The 17214-nt window shown below is 37.0% G+C and overlaps 1 protein-coding gene across 3 annotated transcripts; it reads right to left on the reverse strand.

Annotated features, from left to right (window-relative positions):
- Positions 1 to 724: 724 nt before the first annotated feature.
- LOC143367578 (gustatory receptor 5a for trehalose) lies at positions 725 to 16071 on the reverse strand. 3 transcript variants are annotated; one of them, XR_013085058.1, is made up of 13 exons: positions 15900 to 16071; positions 12186 to 12253; positions 11980 to 12127; positions 10365 to 10483; positions 9658 to 9852; positions 8896 to 9005; positions 8621 to 8791; positions 7754 to 7926; positions 6769 to 6931; positions 5967 to 6056; positions 2698 to 5410; positions 1232 to 1306; positions 727 to 1063 (listed from the first exon to the last, which is right to left on the reverse strand). XR_013085058.1 is itself a non-coding variant. In XM_076809533.1 (12 exons), exons 1-12 carry the CDS (start codon positions 15995 to 15997, stop codon positions 971 to 973), a joined length of 1521 nt encoding a protein of 506 aa, XP_076665648.1. In that variant the 5' UTR covers positions 15998 to 16071; the 3' UTR covers positions 725 to 970. The 3 variants fall into 3 exon arrangements, 1 of the variants encoding a protein (XP_076665648.1); XR_013085059.1 differs by lacking the exon at positions 727 to 1063 and having other exon boundaries at positions 1282 to 1306; positions 2698 to 2771; positions 3350 to 5410; XM_076809533.1 differs by lacking the exon at positions 1232 to 1306 and having other exon boundaries at positions 725 to 1063; positions 5318 to 5410.
- Between the last annotated feature and the right edge of the window lie 1143 nt (positions 16072 to 17214).

Genomic DNA, 17214 nt, shown 5'->3' on the forward strand with positions numbered 1-17214 from the left:
TTTTATTACTCTTGGGGGACGATCACCCCTATTGCCCCCTCTGGATCCGCCCCTGTATAGAATCCATTTATTATCAGTCCTCGATGATTTTTCACGATACAGTGCACATACATACATATAAAGGTTATAAGCTTTTAGAATTCTTGACATTTTTCTATACACAAGAAACAGTTTTCTTTATTTAAATAGGTATTATAACGTGAGTATTATATTTATTTAATGACCTATACAAATTATAATTTTGAAAAGTACATGAAGCCATTTTCTCAAGGCGAAGAGATATATAAATAATCGTTGTGTCACTGATTCATCATCGTCCAGCCGAAACCGCTGATCCTAGAAACATGATAAGTGCTTGATAAGAAGGGATTTTTTTAAATTCCAAACCGAAGGGGGTAAAAAGGGGTGAAATATGTTTTCTCGGACCCCTTGTTATTTCTTAGGCCCGATTAGATATTAACTTGGTTTTTACTTACAAAGGTTACCCAAATAAATGCCTAAAACCAATTTTCAGGATTTTTCCCTAATCAAACCCTAGGGGATGGTGAAAAGGAGTGAAATGTGTTTTCGCGCAGTCCTTAATATCTGTTAGGCCGGAAGCGAAGCGCGGGGGTAGTTTGCTAGTTAATTATAAGCTTACGGCGAAATGAAGTTGATGTGCACGGAGGTAGTTTGACAGGGAAGTAAAACTTCAGAATCCAGTGAGTAAACAAATTATTACCACGCCTCATTTTATTGTTGGTATACATTTAATATAGCAGTGACGATCAGATATGCATACATATCAGTATTATTCGTATTGTGGTACGTTGACAGGAATTGTAAAGTCATTTCTGTGTGAAGTTATATAAAACGAGGAATTTTAATTTCTAGAGTGGGGAGTAAGTTTTATATGGTTTAATCAGGGGCGGATTTGTATGTACGCATAAAATCTTTGGTCTTTTCGAAATTCAAGATGTAATAACGTCGTTTAAAACTTGTATATAGAGAAGACGGGCAGGAAAAGCTTGTTCCCCATACGGAAGTTCATAAACAGCCGTTGCTGTAAAGCGTCCAGCAAGAACTATAACAAAGTTCACCCGGAACACACAAATATATTGGCCAGTTTCTAATATATTATAATTAAAATCGCATGAACAAACGGTATTAATTGACAACGAAATGACTGGAAACTTTTATTAATTAAATTTCGTGGATAAATAAACTTATGATTGAAATTATATATACTTACATATTAAAAATCGCATAGGAGCCTTTTATGTGTATAGTGGGCCATTTCCAGTCAAGTCTTTGCATCTTCGTGAAGCTACATAATCAAGTAATAAGTATTACTCTATTATATTATATTCCTCCCCATTATAAGCTACACTGTGCAGCCCCTTTCGCTAACTCTATTAGACGACATTTTTTTAAGGACTCGTTGAAGGTGTCGGCATAAACGATGCTCCAAACGACATGAAATAGAAAGCTTATTTACAGTACATAAAAGCACATACTCTTTCACATTTTTCTTCCACTGCAACCAACGACTACCTATTACATACCCATTCAATTTCTGGAACAAATCGGTGAAGTCGATTTCTTACGCATACAACGGTGGCCCTTATTTATACTTGTCGAAATTTTTTCTTGCACTTCTTTGCTCCCACCCTCTAGACCGGTGCCATTTGGTAAAAAAGTAGTCCCTGAAAAAGTTTATTGCAATCCGACAACAGGAAAGGGTGCCGACCAGGCCTTGAAGTTTAGAATTCATCAATAGTTTGAATTTAAAGAATTTCTCAAAAATGGTAAGCCCTATCAAAATTTTGTTCAAATAATATTAAAAGAGCATTCAATTTTCTACAATTACTGTATATATAATTTTTTCGTGCTTCCAACCATTTTTTAGATAATAGTGTTTGAATATAGAGAGGTGCGCACTGCGCGTATAGACAATACGTCACGCCGTACAGGTGGGGCGCGGACTTCTCTATATTCAAACACTATTATCTAAAAAATGGTTGGAGGCACGAAAAAATGATATATACAGTAATTGTAGAAAATTTAATGCTCTTTTAATATTATTTGAACAAAATTTCGATAGGGCTCACCATTTTTGAGAAATCCTTCAAATTCAAACCATTGATGAATTCTAAACTTTAAGGCCCGGTCGGCACCCTTTCCTTTTGTCCGATTGCAATAATTTTGTTCAGGGACTATTCTTTTCTTTAAACGGAATCATATTGGGGGGTGAGAGCAAAATAAATCGCAAGTTGAAAATAAGGGCCACTTTAATGCAACACTGCCAGTGACGAATTTAAAGAAGAAAGCTCAGGTGGCAATCGTTCTGGGACACCCTGTGTATACAACAGAATTACAAATGCATCTACGCGCGTGGAGTATGGAAATTATCCCCATCTTCCAACAAAATTTATGATTTTATCCAAACTATAGGGCCCTGAGGAGGGGAGCCTCCTGGACAGTTAAATCCGTCACTGAACACTTCATCGTCCAGCATTCTTACGTCGCGTCGCGATAACGGATATAAAACAGATAAAGCGATTTGGTTTGTAAACGCGAGCGACTGTCCACGCACTATACGAAAAAATTCGACGAGCTAGTAGGGACTGCTGGGCTAATAGGGAATTTCCAACGAGCAGAGCATCTCGCGAGCCGAGCATTTCAACCGCTCGTTGGTTCCACACACCAAGTACTTACCTAGCGAGCATGCGAGCAGGTGTATGGGGCCTCTACGCGATCATCTGCTGGGTTATCGCTTGCAATCACACCTACTGTTTATGTTCACATACGAATGCGCGAATCATTATAAAATCTGAATTATATATATATATGTATAATATCTCAAGATTAAATGATGGGATCTGTATGATTATTAAGGTCGTTGAATTTGTTTTTTCACACTCTACAAAGATGTGGGAGAATAAATGTAGGGTTCTATTTAAGGAAATACCGGTGACTCTGAAATCTTGTGAAAAAATGACCATGAGAAAAAACTATTTCCGTCGTTACATGTGCCCCTTAAAATAGCGCAACTTAAGTAGTTTTTTTTATACAAAAATAAATAAGGCAGATATTTAGGTGATCGCATTTAGTTGGTGCACCCTGTATACGTATACATAGACTCACGTATGATGGATTGGATCTTACGTAAGATCCTAACACATTCGTTGAAGCTATTGTTAAAATAACATATTTACAACTACTCAGCACCGACGTCGCGGCTCACTATTCTGTTCTCGTGAACGAAGTACTCGTGCATCCCCAAGAATTCATATCAGTCAATTAATGATAAGTGTGTGCAATGGATAACATGCACTTTAAATTCTTATATTATAACAAATCCACTCACAATCAGTATAGTTTGAAACAAAACACTTATTTACACGCATAATTATTTATATGAGGAAGCAGGGCCGGCTTTAGCGTATTGGCACCCCGGGCAAGATTATTACGGCGGCCCTTCAATGCGACGAAAATCAATTAGCAGCTTTCTGCTTAACGAATCCAAACGGATGTAAATGAATGAACGCATGCAGCGGCGCCCAGGGCGGTCGACCTTCCCGCCCTACCTTAAAGCCGGCCCTGTGAGGAAGCGATGGTTTATAATACAGTCAGAGGTTGTCATTCAGCGGTTAATGTACGACTGAGAGAAGTGCACTGAGGGAATGAGGTATTCTATGGAATTTTCAGGAAATACACTGGCTCGGATAGTGTAGTATATACAGCGGTTGATGTATCATTACGTTCTGTATACAGGGTGTTTATAAATTACTTGATCAGACTAGTGAGATCTCTGATGCACATGCTCAGGCAGAAGGGAGTTCCACTATGTGAATTCATCCATCTAGTTCAGAGACATTACTATTAAATGGCTAGCAGCTGTAGACATCTCATGGACTCTTTATTATCCAATCATCTCTACTTAACTCCACTTCTGTGAATCTCACTATTGTTCGTTATAGCTGCACGCACTCAATTGACCACATTGATAAGAAAATGCAAACTTCGACGTTCTGTATTTTTCAAACAAATTCGTAACCAGCAAAATGATGACTTAAACCCTCCCTAATTTCACCCCGACTATAGTATATTTCACTTTCGTCAATATCTCCCGAGATTAAAAAGTGATCGATTTCTTGATCGTGGAATCGCACCCCGAAAATTGTAAACTTTGGCAGCCTTTATTTTTTAAACAGACTATAAACCAGCAAAATGATGACTTAAACCCCCCTTGCTTTCAACTGGATCATGTTATATTTCAATTTTATCCGAATCCCCGACATTCAATTTAAAAACTGATCGACAGACTCACGTGCCCCTGCAGAAATATATTTACGTTTGTACATTTTTTTAAGTAGTAATCTCTTGAACTCGCACTGTCTAGAAGTTCAGCGTTCGCATGAATCCTAAAGAATCCTACTAATATAATAAATGCGAAAGTGTGTTTGGATATTTGTTACTTCATCGCGTCGCAACTACGCAACGAATCATTCTAAAATTTTGTATACAAGTAGTCTAGGACCAGGAAGAACATACAGGATACTTTTTATCCCAATTTTTTTAACCGATCTGAACCAGATTATGCATAATTACTCTGTAGTACCCTGCGGAAAATATAGGCTACCATGAAATCTGGACACCCCACCCCTTCTCTCTTATTTCACCCCCTTAACACTCCATGAAAATCAAAATTTTACTCGGGCAACGCCGGGCACTTTAAACTAGTAAAAAATATTATTTAGTTTCGTTCAGATATGATAGCAAAAAATAAATGGTCACATGTAGTTCGTAAATTGTGTCTATATAACGTAACGTAGTAATGTGACAGCTCTGCTTTCATTCGGAAACCTTTTGTCAAGTCTTATGTCATGGAGGATCGTTACTCAATCCGTGAAACGATAGATATGCACTTTACGCATTTTCGAGCGAATGCAGGCAGTAGTGAAACTCAACGTCTGCGCCGACACACGTTTCTGCATCAACGATGTTTAGCCACGGCCACGTTTGCGGCAATTCTTTTTCACCTACTTAAACTAATTTAACTAGTTTAAATAAGACTTATTCAGAAGGCGTGCTGCGAATACTGTTTGTGACGCGCAACTTTAAAAGACTACAACTTGAAATAGAAGCATTTTGTAAATGACGTTTTCTTATCAACATGCTTAGTGGAAGACGGTGATAAAATTCAGCGAAACAATTTTGGAACACCCTGTATACGCGACTTGAAAAGCAATTCGAACGTTCACGCAAAAGGGAAACTCGAGGAAGGACCCTTCGTTAGTGCCACGAAAGATGCTCGAAAACGCGTCTACTTCACCTCGCACACGTTCGTAATGTTCATTGGATCCATTTGCTGAACAGAATTGAACTGGACAAGGACCAATTCATACGTGACTATGGTTCCCGCGACCTGCAACATATTTTAGTCAGCAATTTGAACTGTTGTAATAGGTAGTTTAGTGTTCAACCCTTTGCTATCGAAGAGCACCATATTTACCTATACGGTAATATTAAGATGAAAAAAATATTATATAATTAAGATATAAAATGGCCACTTTAATATTTCATCTTTCTTCTACGAAAATGGTGGGACACGTGGTTTTTTTGGTTGTAGAATTTATGTTAAGTCTTTGTTAGACTAAAACCAATTCGTTTTCACAGGGCAGAGGTTTTATCAAAGCTGTTTATTTACGGTCCATTTTGTACTTCTTTATGTTAATTGCAAAAGTTAGAGCTCATGTTAATTGCGAAAGTTTTTAGAAACAGTATTTGTAAATAATTCTTTGATTCACTATTTTCATAATGGGAATCGATAAAAATTTTAATATGACGATCTTTTATTATTTTTGTTAATGCTTCGAGTTGATAAGGTGGGCGTTGTAGGCTGCTATCGAGTGCAAAGAGTTAAGTCACGCGAAGCCTCTTTCAATTTGTTTTGGAAGATAGCTTCATAGTTCAATACGTACAGTCAGCACGAGGCTTCTGGTCACTGAGAAGAATTTCATGCCAGTCAGGCAAATACTGTCTGTAGTCACTTGAGATAGGAACCTCATCACCTATAAAAGTAGCAAAATCGATTAGCCTTTACTAGTGTAAATGCGCATTTTTACTGCAACACAACTCTTGGTAAAATGTATCGATCAGATGAATAAACGCTAATTTTACTATGTTTCGTAGAAGATTCTGTTGCTTCCTTTTTGTTTGTAATGGAAAATTAAAAGTTAGATTACTGTAAAGCGAATTTTACTGAGGAAAGTAACTTCCTTCGCAATTATCCTTCTCTAACAGGGTGGTCGATCGGAAACTACCCCTTTTGTATAAATTCGAGACTTAATAATTGAAAAAAGCTCATCTGCTTCTTTTTTAATTAAATTAATTCTTACAGCTCTTAAAATTCAATTTTCTTAAAAGCTATGAAATTGTTGAATTGAAAACCTGATTATTTTTAAAATGGAGATAGTATTTCATTCTACGTTTTCAATTTTCTTTTTCACAAGAAATTATCTCCTATCTAAGTACAAGAAATTATCTCCTATCTCAGTATTGCAAATTACATTTTACTGTATATAGGTAATCCAAATAATTTTCTCCAATTTTCCATCATATCCATCGAAACTTTTTATAAAAAGTAGTGATTAGAAATAACCAGTTTTTTACATAGCTACTGCTTGCTTCATTTAGCGGCAAGCTTTCCACGAAATCTCAGGTCCTATCCAATCGCAAACTTTTTGCCAAGGGTTGCACAATTAGCCACAGTTGATGCCTTACTTCCGTGGAGAAGCTGCCTCCCGAAACGCTGTACAGAACTGGGGCAGGGAGCAAGGATTCATCGTGGATCGATGCTGCGCACAAGGAAACCAGTGTAGTCCTTGCCAGCAGGAATCCAAAGGAGAAGCCGAAGTATATCTTCTCAACGATGCCACGCATGGGGCTGTTTAAAAGTCCAAAGTATCAGCCGCTTATGATTTATTAGCGAACTAGCAACGATTAAAGACGTCGACTAGTGTTATCGAAATGAAAAAAGCTGCAGAACTAAGGAAGCAAAAATTATGGCACTCACGAGTTCAGTTTCAAAATAATGATGCGGCGCACAAATGATCCAAAGGGTGTCGAAAAATTGAAAGACGAAAGTGTGCTTGCTCTGTGGAACAAGTATTGTGCTCGTAAAAATAATTAAAATGGGTGCTCTAAATAAAGCTCTGAAAGCAATCAGATATTCAGCCTCGTAACGTAAAAACCAGCTGGAAAATACTGCAAACAAATCACACCACACAGGATAATTCCACGAGTGGTAAAACTGAAAGTACACACTGCTAAAAATAATACAAATCTGTGCTCAAAAAAGGTAATCAATAGCTTGGAAGCTACCTGTGCTATAAAAGAGCCAAAGTGTTTGGCAAAAATCATAGGATATTAGACATACAGTGTTCTTCTTTTACTCCTGATAAATTAGGTCGGTGGAGAAGTTCGCTCGCTATATTAAGCTGAAATCTTTATCAAAAGTAAAAATGTATTACATGCAATTTTTAATCAAAGTATTTTCCTTGGTCATCTATGACCTTTTGCCACTTCTCAGGTAAAAGCACAAGTAGGTGTGATAAAAGTGGACATATCCGTGCTCCTAATAGTGAGCGAACGAACTTATCCACCCGCCTAACAATATAATTGGTCTATTCCCTGCGATCTGGTACTCGAAATTTTTTTTAAGCACGAGCTCGCGTAATTGCCTTGCAACTTATTTTATCATGTGTACTTGAAGGAGAAGAGTAGCTGTATGCAGATGAAGTAGAGGTCAGTGGCGAAGGAGAGAAGGACCATAGCGGAGATATGAGAGTCCAATTGCCTCGTCAAGCTTGCCAAGTGGTTATAGTCACTCCTTGCCTCGGCCCACCACCATTCTGGCATTGCCTTAACAACGAAATGATACTAACGACCAATATTCGTCATTAGAAACGATAGTATTAGTATATCTTCTCGATATGGGGGGTGGGGTGGGGCAGAATAGTTGCGCAATGAAAATGGCTCTTTTTGGTCAAGAAAATAATTTACAGCGTGAGATCGGTACTTCGATAAATTCGGCATCATAATACTGAGCGCAATAAATTCTCTGCTAGAAATGACCACAGTAATATTTTCAGTTTTCAGTGCGCAGCTGCAGTGGCGGATTCAGGAGCCTTTCTTGGAGGGGGCGAAATATGTAAAAGTACATTTTTGAACCTTCTTTTGCAAGATTTAAAATTTGCTTGTAATTTATATTTTAATATCTCTATCTGATACTATAATCAAAATAATTAAAATCACATTAATTATTAATATCGAATAGTAGACAGTGTCATAATATTTTTCTATTTTATTACTCTTTGGGGAGGGGGGGCGTTCGCCCCTATCGCCCCCCTCTGGATCCGCCCTTGCGCAGCTGATCGATAGTGAATCACATTGATAAATTAGTCACAGTGTTTTAGAGTGGGGTGTGATTTAGAATTTTTGCTGACGGAGGCTTTAAAGTCACTTCGGGCCCAAAGTGTGAATCGCAATAAAATCCACATTTTACAACATACCGGAGGCATTTCTGTTTGAGAGACGATCCAGTTGATGGGTTAAAAGCATAACTGTTCCTTACCTTGCCTCTGATAGAGTACAAGCGACTGTTTAGTTGACGAAACTGATCCGCCAATGCCAAGCTGATGAGAATCAGGAACAAGTCGACAAAGTTCCAGGAGAAAGTGCTCAGGATGTTTATAATGTCCACAATAATTCCTATCCACAGGCTGTAGGAGATCTTGGAAAATACCTAACCGAAGGTACAGGCAGTTTGAGACTGTTCATTAGCTTTGGAAGAGAAGTTTCTGTTTGAAGCTTGCCGGGAAGTGGTCGGAAGTAAGTCGTTCTGCCTACCTGTGGGAACTGCGATTGGAAATAGACGCCGATGATGTCCGGGTTGCCTTGGAAGTACGCGCATTCTGCGGCCTTCAGGGAGCCATGAAGAATGGATAAACTGTGCTCCACTGCGAAAGTTTGCCATTTATTTAATCGAGCAGAAGGAAGTTAGAAGCTTTTCATGTCGAGAGGCTTTTGTGGCTCATGGCATTCGCTTTAGCATTTCGTTGGTATACAAGGTGGAACAATGAGAATACCATGAGTATTTCCAATATCATTGAGGTAAAAGAACAATCAATCGTAAGTGACTGACTACCTGCGAAAAAATCATTATGGCCCCTTTCACACCGAACAACTTTTATTCGAAACTTTTTTCCTCGTATTCTCTTGCTTCTTATTGGTCCACCCTGTATATATAAACGTACGAGAACATATTTATGAGTATGAATAATTCCACAAATGTGTCTGACAAATCTAGTCGGTTCTTTTCATACGAGAGTGTTTGTAATGTATTCACTCGAGAAAGATCTTAAAAAAATTTAATAAAATAGTTCATAGAACTTATAGAGCCGTGACACTGTCGCAGAAAAAATGTTTAGAAGGAAAGCTATGTTTGCTATGTAAATACTATAATGCCACCACTTCACTTTACAAGCTTATAATTTTTTGTATTCTCTTCTTTGAATTATTTATGTAAAAGTCACACGGTTTAGCTTGAGAGTTAGTTATTCGAAATTATTGTTTATAATAGTAGCAGTGATGATACAAATGCGAACTCACCCAAGGCAATTATTATCACCACCGTCGTGACGAGCTTGAATTTAGTAGATAAGCTCATCTTCGATACACTTCTGTGTCTGTTGGACAGTTCTTTCTCGAGCTTCTCCCAGGTCAGCATCAAACAAGGCCACTCCGTGGCCAATTTCAGGAAGAGGAAAGACGCGATCAAGTTCGTTCCGTTGAAAACTAGGGTGGCTGGTGCGTGCAAAACAACGTAGCATATTTTATTTGATTAATAAATACAACAAGTCGTTTGAGGGCCTTTTTCACACGAGTACCTAAAATCTCTGCTTTACAACCGGTATTTCAGATATGCTCACTTATGTTAGCAGAAATAATGCTGATTTAATAAAGACGAAAAGAACATATAATAAATATCAATTGCCAGCAACAAAAATAGGTACCTTGTGTGAAAACACCCCTAAAATAAAAAATAATTACATCGTAAGTTTTTCTACTGTTGTATTCTTTATATATAAATATAATTACAATTTTAAAGATCTAACGTAGACGTAGAAATATTCTGCCATTTTTTCCTGCATTCAATTGAAATTTTCAATTTAAATAAACACTCGACTGCTAATACGCTTAATCCAGGTGCCATATTTGCACTCTTTGCCTAACAAATATGATTGTCAATGTTTCTTATTTTCATGTGTCTTTCTGAGAGGGGTCGATTGTACTAAAAAATCCTTTAAGGAGCTTACTCATTTTCGTAGAATTGATCCCCGTCGAAATTAGCCTCAGAATGTTGAAAACAGTCACCGTCGAGGAACCAAGGAACGAAATCGCGCAGTATATAATTTTCGGGCTGCGCCAGGTGAACCTAATTAAACAGACGTTAATCGCCAGGTTAATGTTATTTAACTGCAGCATTTTTTAGAACAGTAGCTTGAATGTCTTTTATACAGAGTGGCCGGGGAAGGGTAGTGCAGCCGATAACAGGGTGATTCCTTATGCAAGAATAAAATTTGTTTACATAAGCTTTCATTTTTGAGAGAATCGGTTTCGACAAATTCATCTAAAAATCGGCAGAATGTAAAAGTAAATATAAATAAAAATAGATTCTCGTGTAAAAATCGATCGAAATTATAGAATAACCATCTTTCAAACGTGACTTCGTTTTCGCGAATATCTGCAAAGGTGGCAAGTTTATCAAAATCTTACTCAACAAACTGAACTTTAAAACAATTCAAAGTTTATGAAAATATGAAGAAAAAAGAGTATATTAGCACCACACGCGTAATTACGTTTGTGATCAATAGAAATAAAAAAATTCAGTTACAGATGCTCATAATTTTACGAGGGTGGAGTCTCAGAACAAATCAGACCAAACGTAATATTATTGATAAGGGAAGATCCCGAAGCCGAAAGTTCAAAAAATTCTGAAACTTTGTGATTATGTAGGGGATTTCCTCCTGATTACAAGGCAATTTTTGTTTGCCGCCCAAATTCACTGGAAGGGGGTGAAATTAACCCCTGAAAATTCGGCTAAAATTTTCCAACTTTGTGTTATAACTCTCGAACTGTACGAGATAGAAACAAAGTTTCAAGACAAAAGTTACTTCTTTTTATTAGATCTATCATTTGGTAAAAAAATTATTTCACGGTTCACGACTTACGACACAAAATCGGAAAACCACCGGATTTTCAGGGGTAAATTCCACCCCCTCAGAGTGAATTTAGGCAGCGAACAAAAATTCCATTGTAATCAGGAGGAAATCCCCTACATATTCACAAAGTTTCAGAATTTCTTGGATTCTCGGGTTCGGGATCTTCCCTTGTGAGCGTTAAAGGATTAAGACGCTCGCAATAAATAATCCAATTAATTTCTAAACTTGCGAATAATATTACCGTTATTAGGAATGATGCAAAATCGTATGTGCGCGCATCACAGAACTACGAAATGTTCTTATTGTTAACAGTGCATATATAGATAAACATCATTGAACGGAAAAACATGGCGCAATCGCGTGACAGTCACGCGATAAGAGCTTTATTATTATAAGGATCTTTTAAAGCAGTGGCGGATATAACGGTGACCAATGACTAGTTACCACCTGGGCCCTTGCTCAGAGTGCCACCAGGGGCCCATTAAAAAAAAAAAATAAATTTAACCAGACACTATATTTTTTTTTGTTTCTCGAATTTTCATACCACACGCGCGTAAATTTATTTGTAATTCTGTCATGCGTACAGGATGCCCTAGAATGTTTGCCATCTGGGCCATTTCCCTTAAATCCGCCAATGCTTGAAAGTCTTCTTCAGCGTTAAAAAAAATTTCATACTACCTGCGAATGTTCACGAAAAAGGACGAATTACCTAAGATTAGACGCGTCAGGGGTATTAACACCGGACACGGGGAACATGGAGAAGCACTGCGCCAACATAATGATCGGCCTCATCGATGCGTGCAAGCTGTCAGTTCGTGGATTAAAAGCGCTGGCCGAAGTCACCGTTGGTCCGGACACTAAAAATCGAGGCGGAACATTTTCTAGGGCACTGACTATAGATCACTTGTAACTTACTTTCTGCAGCCTGTTTGTTAGACTTCAGACTGACGAACTTGTCGAATTGCGCACTGCCTCTGGGCGATCTGAAACAAATTGTCACTTTGTTGCGCAATGGATTTCCTGTTCTTTTAACTTTGCAGACCTCACACTTATTCAGCAGACAAAATTTTGGAATCTGTTACGAAGAGGGTTAACAATTTTTTAATTTACAACCAGTCAACATTCGTATAAGCTGGGACTTTGAGTCCAAGGGATTCAAAATATTAAATATTAAATTACAAATTTTGATGATCACTGGTATATTCGTTCTTGAGGAAGATAAGAATTTTAGACCGTAACAGAATTGAAGTCTAATATAAAAGCTTATTTTGAGGTATGTATGAATGGAATTATGAAATAATAAAATTTTAATAAATAAAAGCAGAAATTACTCGAAATTAATACATTCTCGCGTAACCCGCCCCAAAAATTTTAGGATATTTTTTACTATAAACCAAGCGACATTTTATTAAAAAAAAATAGTACTCTCGGAAAATGCAATAAAAAAATTTTCGATTTTCGATTTCAGATGAGCCTATCTTGAAATATCGCGTACACAGTGCTTTTATCACCGGCAGATTTATAGCTATTTACTCAAGATTACATCGGAGTTACGTTATCGTCTTAAAATATGTATAAATCAATACCAAAAAAAAAAAAATATTTTACCCCGTGTATTACCGATTTCTTTCAAAAAGGTCTTAAATTTTTGAAGGAGCTACACGAGAATGTACTTAAGAATGTATCTTCAGAATTGTTACTTAGATGGGTGATAGAGTGTTCAGATTAGAGTATGGTTTTTCTACAAATTGGGATTCATTTATGATTTTTTTAAATTTCATTTATATAAATACCTCCTGTTTATAAGTAAGATAATTCCAATTGATAGTGAGTTTGACTTCTAGAGTCATACGAGACTCCTCGCGAAATTAAATCTCATCGACTTTGAATTAGGCGAATTTGTAGCGTCTTTAATAACCAATAATGAGTCTATGTGTAAAATAGAAATAGTTATTGTTGCGGGTTTTAACTGCTGGTCGCAAAACGAGGATCGATGGGTGGCGATAATTGTCACAACATAGGAGTGGCGGCACGGTGCAACCATAATCGACTATTTTTACCTAATGTTGTATAAAGAAAAACAGAAAGTTTTCCTGCAACTCGATCCATAATCAATAATAAGGTTACTTTTACACTTTATCTTTATATTCATGTTAATCCCAAGTAGTATTCATTACTCCTATATATTAATTACTACCCCCATTGCAAATTCGTTGGATGGTAAGCGATAATGGCAAGGTAATTAATAATTGAATAAAGTAAACTAAATAATATTTCTTCTATACCCCAATGGAAAACTTGTTGAATACAATTGCTAAAAGAGTCGAACTCTTTCGATTTGAATAAAAAATAATAAAAAACAGTTCTTGTTCTTGTTCTTCTTCTATTAAGCAATAATTTATCTGAAATAATATTGTGTTTTAGCGCCGCAGAAAATAGCTTATTATCTACGGAGCCAATAATTTATCACTGAAACTAAATAATCTGCATTCTATTATCAAAAAAAAAAAATTGTAAGTACAGTATTACTATCAATTTCACTAATAAGTAATCAGGAGACAGTAATTATTGAACATTTATTTCTCAAGGCATGCTTCTATTTACTGGTGAAATTCTTTCGCGTTATAGAAATCAATTATTAAGAAACATTCGACAATCAGCCAAAAACAGAACAGAAAGTTATGTGGAAAATTAATTAGATCAAATATGATTGAATAACATCCAGGTCTAATTGCTAATTACTTCTACTATATTTTTTCCCTCGACATTATTTAAAGCGAACAATCATAGCATTCGAAAGAAATATTTTTCTACCTCGCACAATTCATCCAGATTCAATAAGAGCCCGTACATCGATCACTGTCTATTGCATTATTTCTCGAGCACGACGTTTACTTACAAGTGGTAGCTGGAGACCCCGAAATGTCTCTGAATCAACTGAAATTTCTTTCACAATCGAGAATCATGGAGCGGCGCGGCCCGAATGACAGAAAGCCACGTGAATTAATCGCAGCATGGTGACTTTAGGGTGAACGCTCGATCACGATGAACTGATCTACGATCCCCGCTGATGGCGCGTCGCGATCGACGATGTGCGCGGCACAGGATCGCATGGCGAACAGAAGATAAACTCGTTATTTCAGAGTTTTATCGTGTGTCGGGGCAAAAGGGTGGAGGGCGTTTTATAAACAGTGGAAAGCTCGATAAACGCCTGCTTGAGCAGCCGCTGGGGACAATCTTTGCGGATTCAATCCTTACGCAGGGCAGATGGGTGTGAAAATCCGTAACGCGAGTAACAGCTTACTTTTACCTATACTGAGACGAAACATAGTAAAAAGTTCCTTTTAATATTACTACTGCTCTTTTTCAGCTTTAGCTTTAGTGTTAGTTTCAGTTCAGTTTAGTTTAGTTTCAGTTCAGTTTTAATTTAGACTCCTTCTGTCTTCTTCTTTTCTAATGTCTTGCTCTGACACTTTATATTAGGCATAATAGCAGCTATACCTGGGAGTTTTCACCAGTCTATGTAACCAAATTGGTGTAATAAAGACGGAAAATAAATAAAATAAAAAATTTAAATTACAACCGACTTCAAAAAAATGAAAATGCATTGAAAAGTGAAAAATAAGTTTTTTCCTTACTTAATCTACCTACGACTCTCCATTTTTTTATGTCGGCGCCTCATCGTTTGCACTGTGTAAATCTGGCGTCGATTTAAAAAAATTGAGTCATAAATTAAATAAGGAAAAAATTATTTATCACTTTTCAGTGCATTTTTACGCTTTTGAATTTTTTAAACAATTTTTTTTTTACACTTTTTAGTCATTTAAGTTGTATGACTGCATTTATTTTACAAGATATGGGCAGGCCTACAGAAGGAGCTGCTCGTAAAATAAAGAACCGTTTGCTAGAAACGGAAGATTCCAATAATAATGAAACAGATTTCTTATTTTTGGTGTAACGACGAAACTACTTAACCGATTTTGATAATTCTTTCTCCATGACCTAAGTTGATCGAAGCGAAACGAAATGCAATAATTTTCGCGAAAATCGGTCCAGTAGTTACGGAGAAATTCGCGGACAAACGTAACACGTACTGTTTAAAAATAAAATAAAAAAATAGCTCACAAGGAGAGCGATAGCTTCAGGTCACCGATTTAGTCGAAAATCTGCATACAGTTATATAGCAATAATAAAAAAATATCGTATAAACGCGTGACCTATTTAAGCTTGTATCCGAGTTATAGCCACACATAAAAAATCAACTGGCTTTGAGGTTTGCATATCAGTACAAAATCAGATGCCACTGATGTAAAAGCACCTATTAAATATATGCAAGATATTATTTACTGCATGCGTAAATGAACCACAATAGGACTCTATTTTTTCTAAATGCCTTTTATAAAACTGCTTGCTGATTAAACAGGTGTAACAGTAGACGTAGTGAAACGATTTGCAGTGACAAAAGAAAAAAAAATTCAATATGCAATTCGGTACTTTGAGAAGAACGCTTATGTATGACTTTATATCCGATAAATGGATTCTCGAACAATGGCAGGAGTCGTGGGAATATTGATGCGTGACTATCGGGAAAATCGAAGCAGTATTGTCCACATTGATGTTGATACGCACCTAACACCGATGGACAGAATGCCTTGAGGTTTTGTAGTTGGATAGTTCAGAGTCCGCATTCCGCTTAATGTGCTCTTCGCGTTATCGTAATCCGACATAGTATTTATAGCATGCTATAAGAAGTCAGACTTATAGAGTAACAATTGTTTTAAGGCAGAAAATAATTGTTTACAAGTTCCATCTTGAATACTTCCACGTTTGCTTCGGCGAGCGCCGCTTGCACCATTAAAAGTCCTAGATATATGAAAGTTGACTATAATTTTATAAGATATATAAAGTTGAAAGATACTGGAATTAAGATAATTGCGACGAAGGGAAGCAGTAAAATTGTTGCACTATCAGAAAATTTCAATGAGACGAAGATGCGTGTAACGAAACATTGGAGCGATTGCAAGAGGGATGGGATCATAGAATTATTATCACACTTAAAAGTGTGGGTATAAAAATAAAATGATCGTAACAAAGAAAGTGTGATAAAGTAGTTCTAATAAGGGGACCGTATGAATTTTTCCGCACCGATTTTAATGAAACTGTGTAGGTACATAGACAGCCAGAAAATATTTAATCTAGGCTTGCCTTCTGACGTAGACACTCAACAGTTTGCGAGATACTCAACAGTAAAGTTGCTGCGGCAAAAGTTTACACAGAAAAGTGTACGACTATTTGTTTCCTTTTTCTTCGAAACTTTTGAAAGCATCGATGCAAATGCGATAGGACTGATCATAGAATACTGTTTACTGCGCAAATTCGAGCGGTGCAAAGGGGAAGAAGTTTGTCTGCCAAAAACAAGCCTGGAGCTGGGGATTTTTTAAGTTCTAAGCACTTAACGAAGTAACGACTGAAATCTTTGATATTAAATATCTCGCGAACAATTCTCCACGCAAAACACCATTAATGAAATATTTTTTGCTTGCATCAAAATCACCGCACAACACTTCGTACAAACGCGGAGACAGCAGAAGTGAACGATACTAAAAGTAATAAAAATTAGTAAAATAATTGCGCTGCTTAGAGAATATGTAGAAGAAGAATAAACGCAATGAAGAATACTAAAGCAACGCGATTATAAGCGGGGGGTGAATAGCAAAATGGGCTATTACGTTTATAAAGTCGAGAACTGATGTAGGTAGAATATATCCCTTGTGTATTCGGTGCGATGCGATGAATATATAACTCGTGGAGCCGACGTGAAATTTGAAAAGTTGCAAGCGAAAGTGTAGAGTGGAAGAGAAAATGGAAGGAAAGGGTTTGCGGCGCGGTCACGTGATGCGGACACCCCGTTCCGTCGGAGGACGCGTCAGAGAATGAACTAAAT

The sequence above is a fragment of the Andrena cerasifolii genome, chromosome 4 (genome assembly GCF_050908995.1).
Source record: "Andrena cerasifolii isolate SP2316 chromosome 4, iyAndCera1_principal, whole genome shotgun sequence".
Classification (NCBI taxonomy): domain Eukaryota; kingdom Metazoa; phylum Arthropoda; class Insecta; order Hymenoptera; family Andrenidae; genus Andrena; species Andrena cerasifolii.

Bases quoted from the DNA above. Each gene is read 5' to 3' on its own strand.
- LOC143367578 (XM_076809533.1), bottom strand. From the start codon at position 15,997: ATGTCGGATTACGATAACGCGAAGAGCACATTAAGCGGAATGCGGACT. The intron at 5,411-5,966 runs GTACGTATTGAA...AATATGTTGCAG, and splicing joins CCAGAAGCCTCGTGCTGACT to GTCGCGGGAACCATAGTCAC. The intron at 1,064-5,317 runs GTGAAGTAGACG...ACTTTGTTATAG, and splicing joins ACATTACGAACGTGTGCGAG to TTCTTGCTGGACGCTTTACA.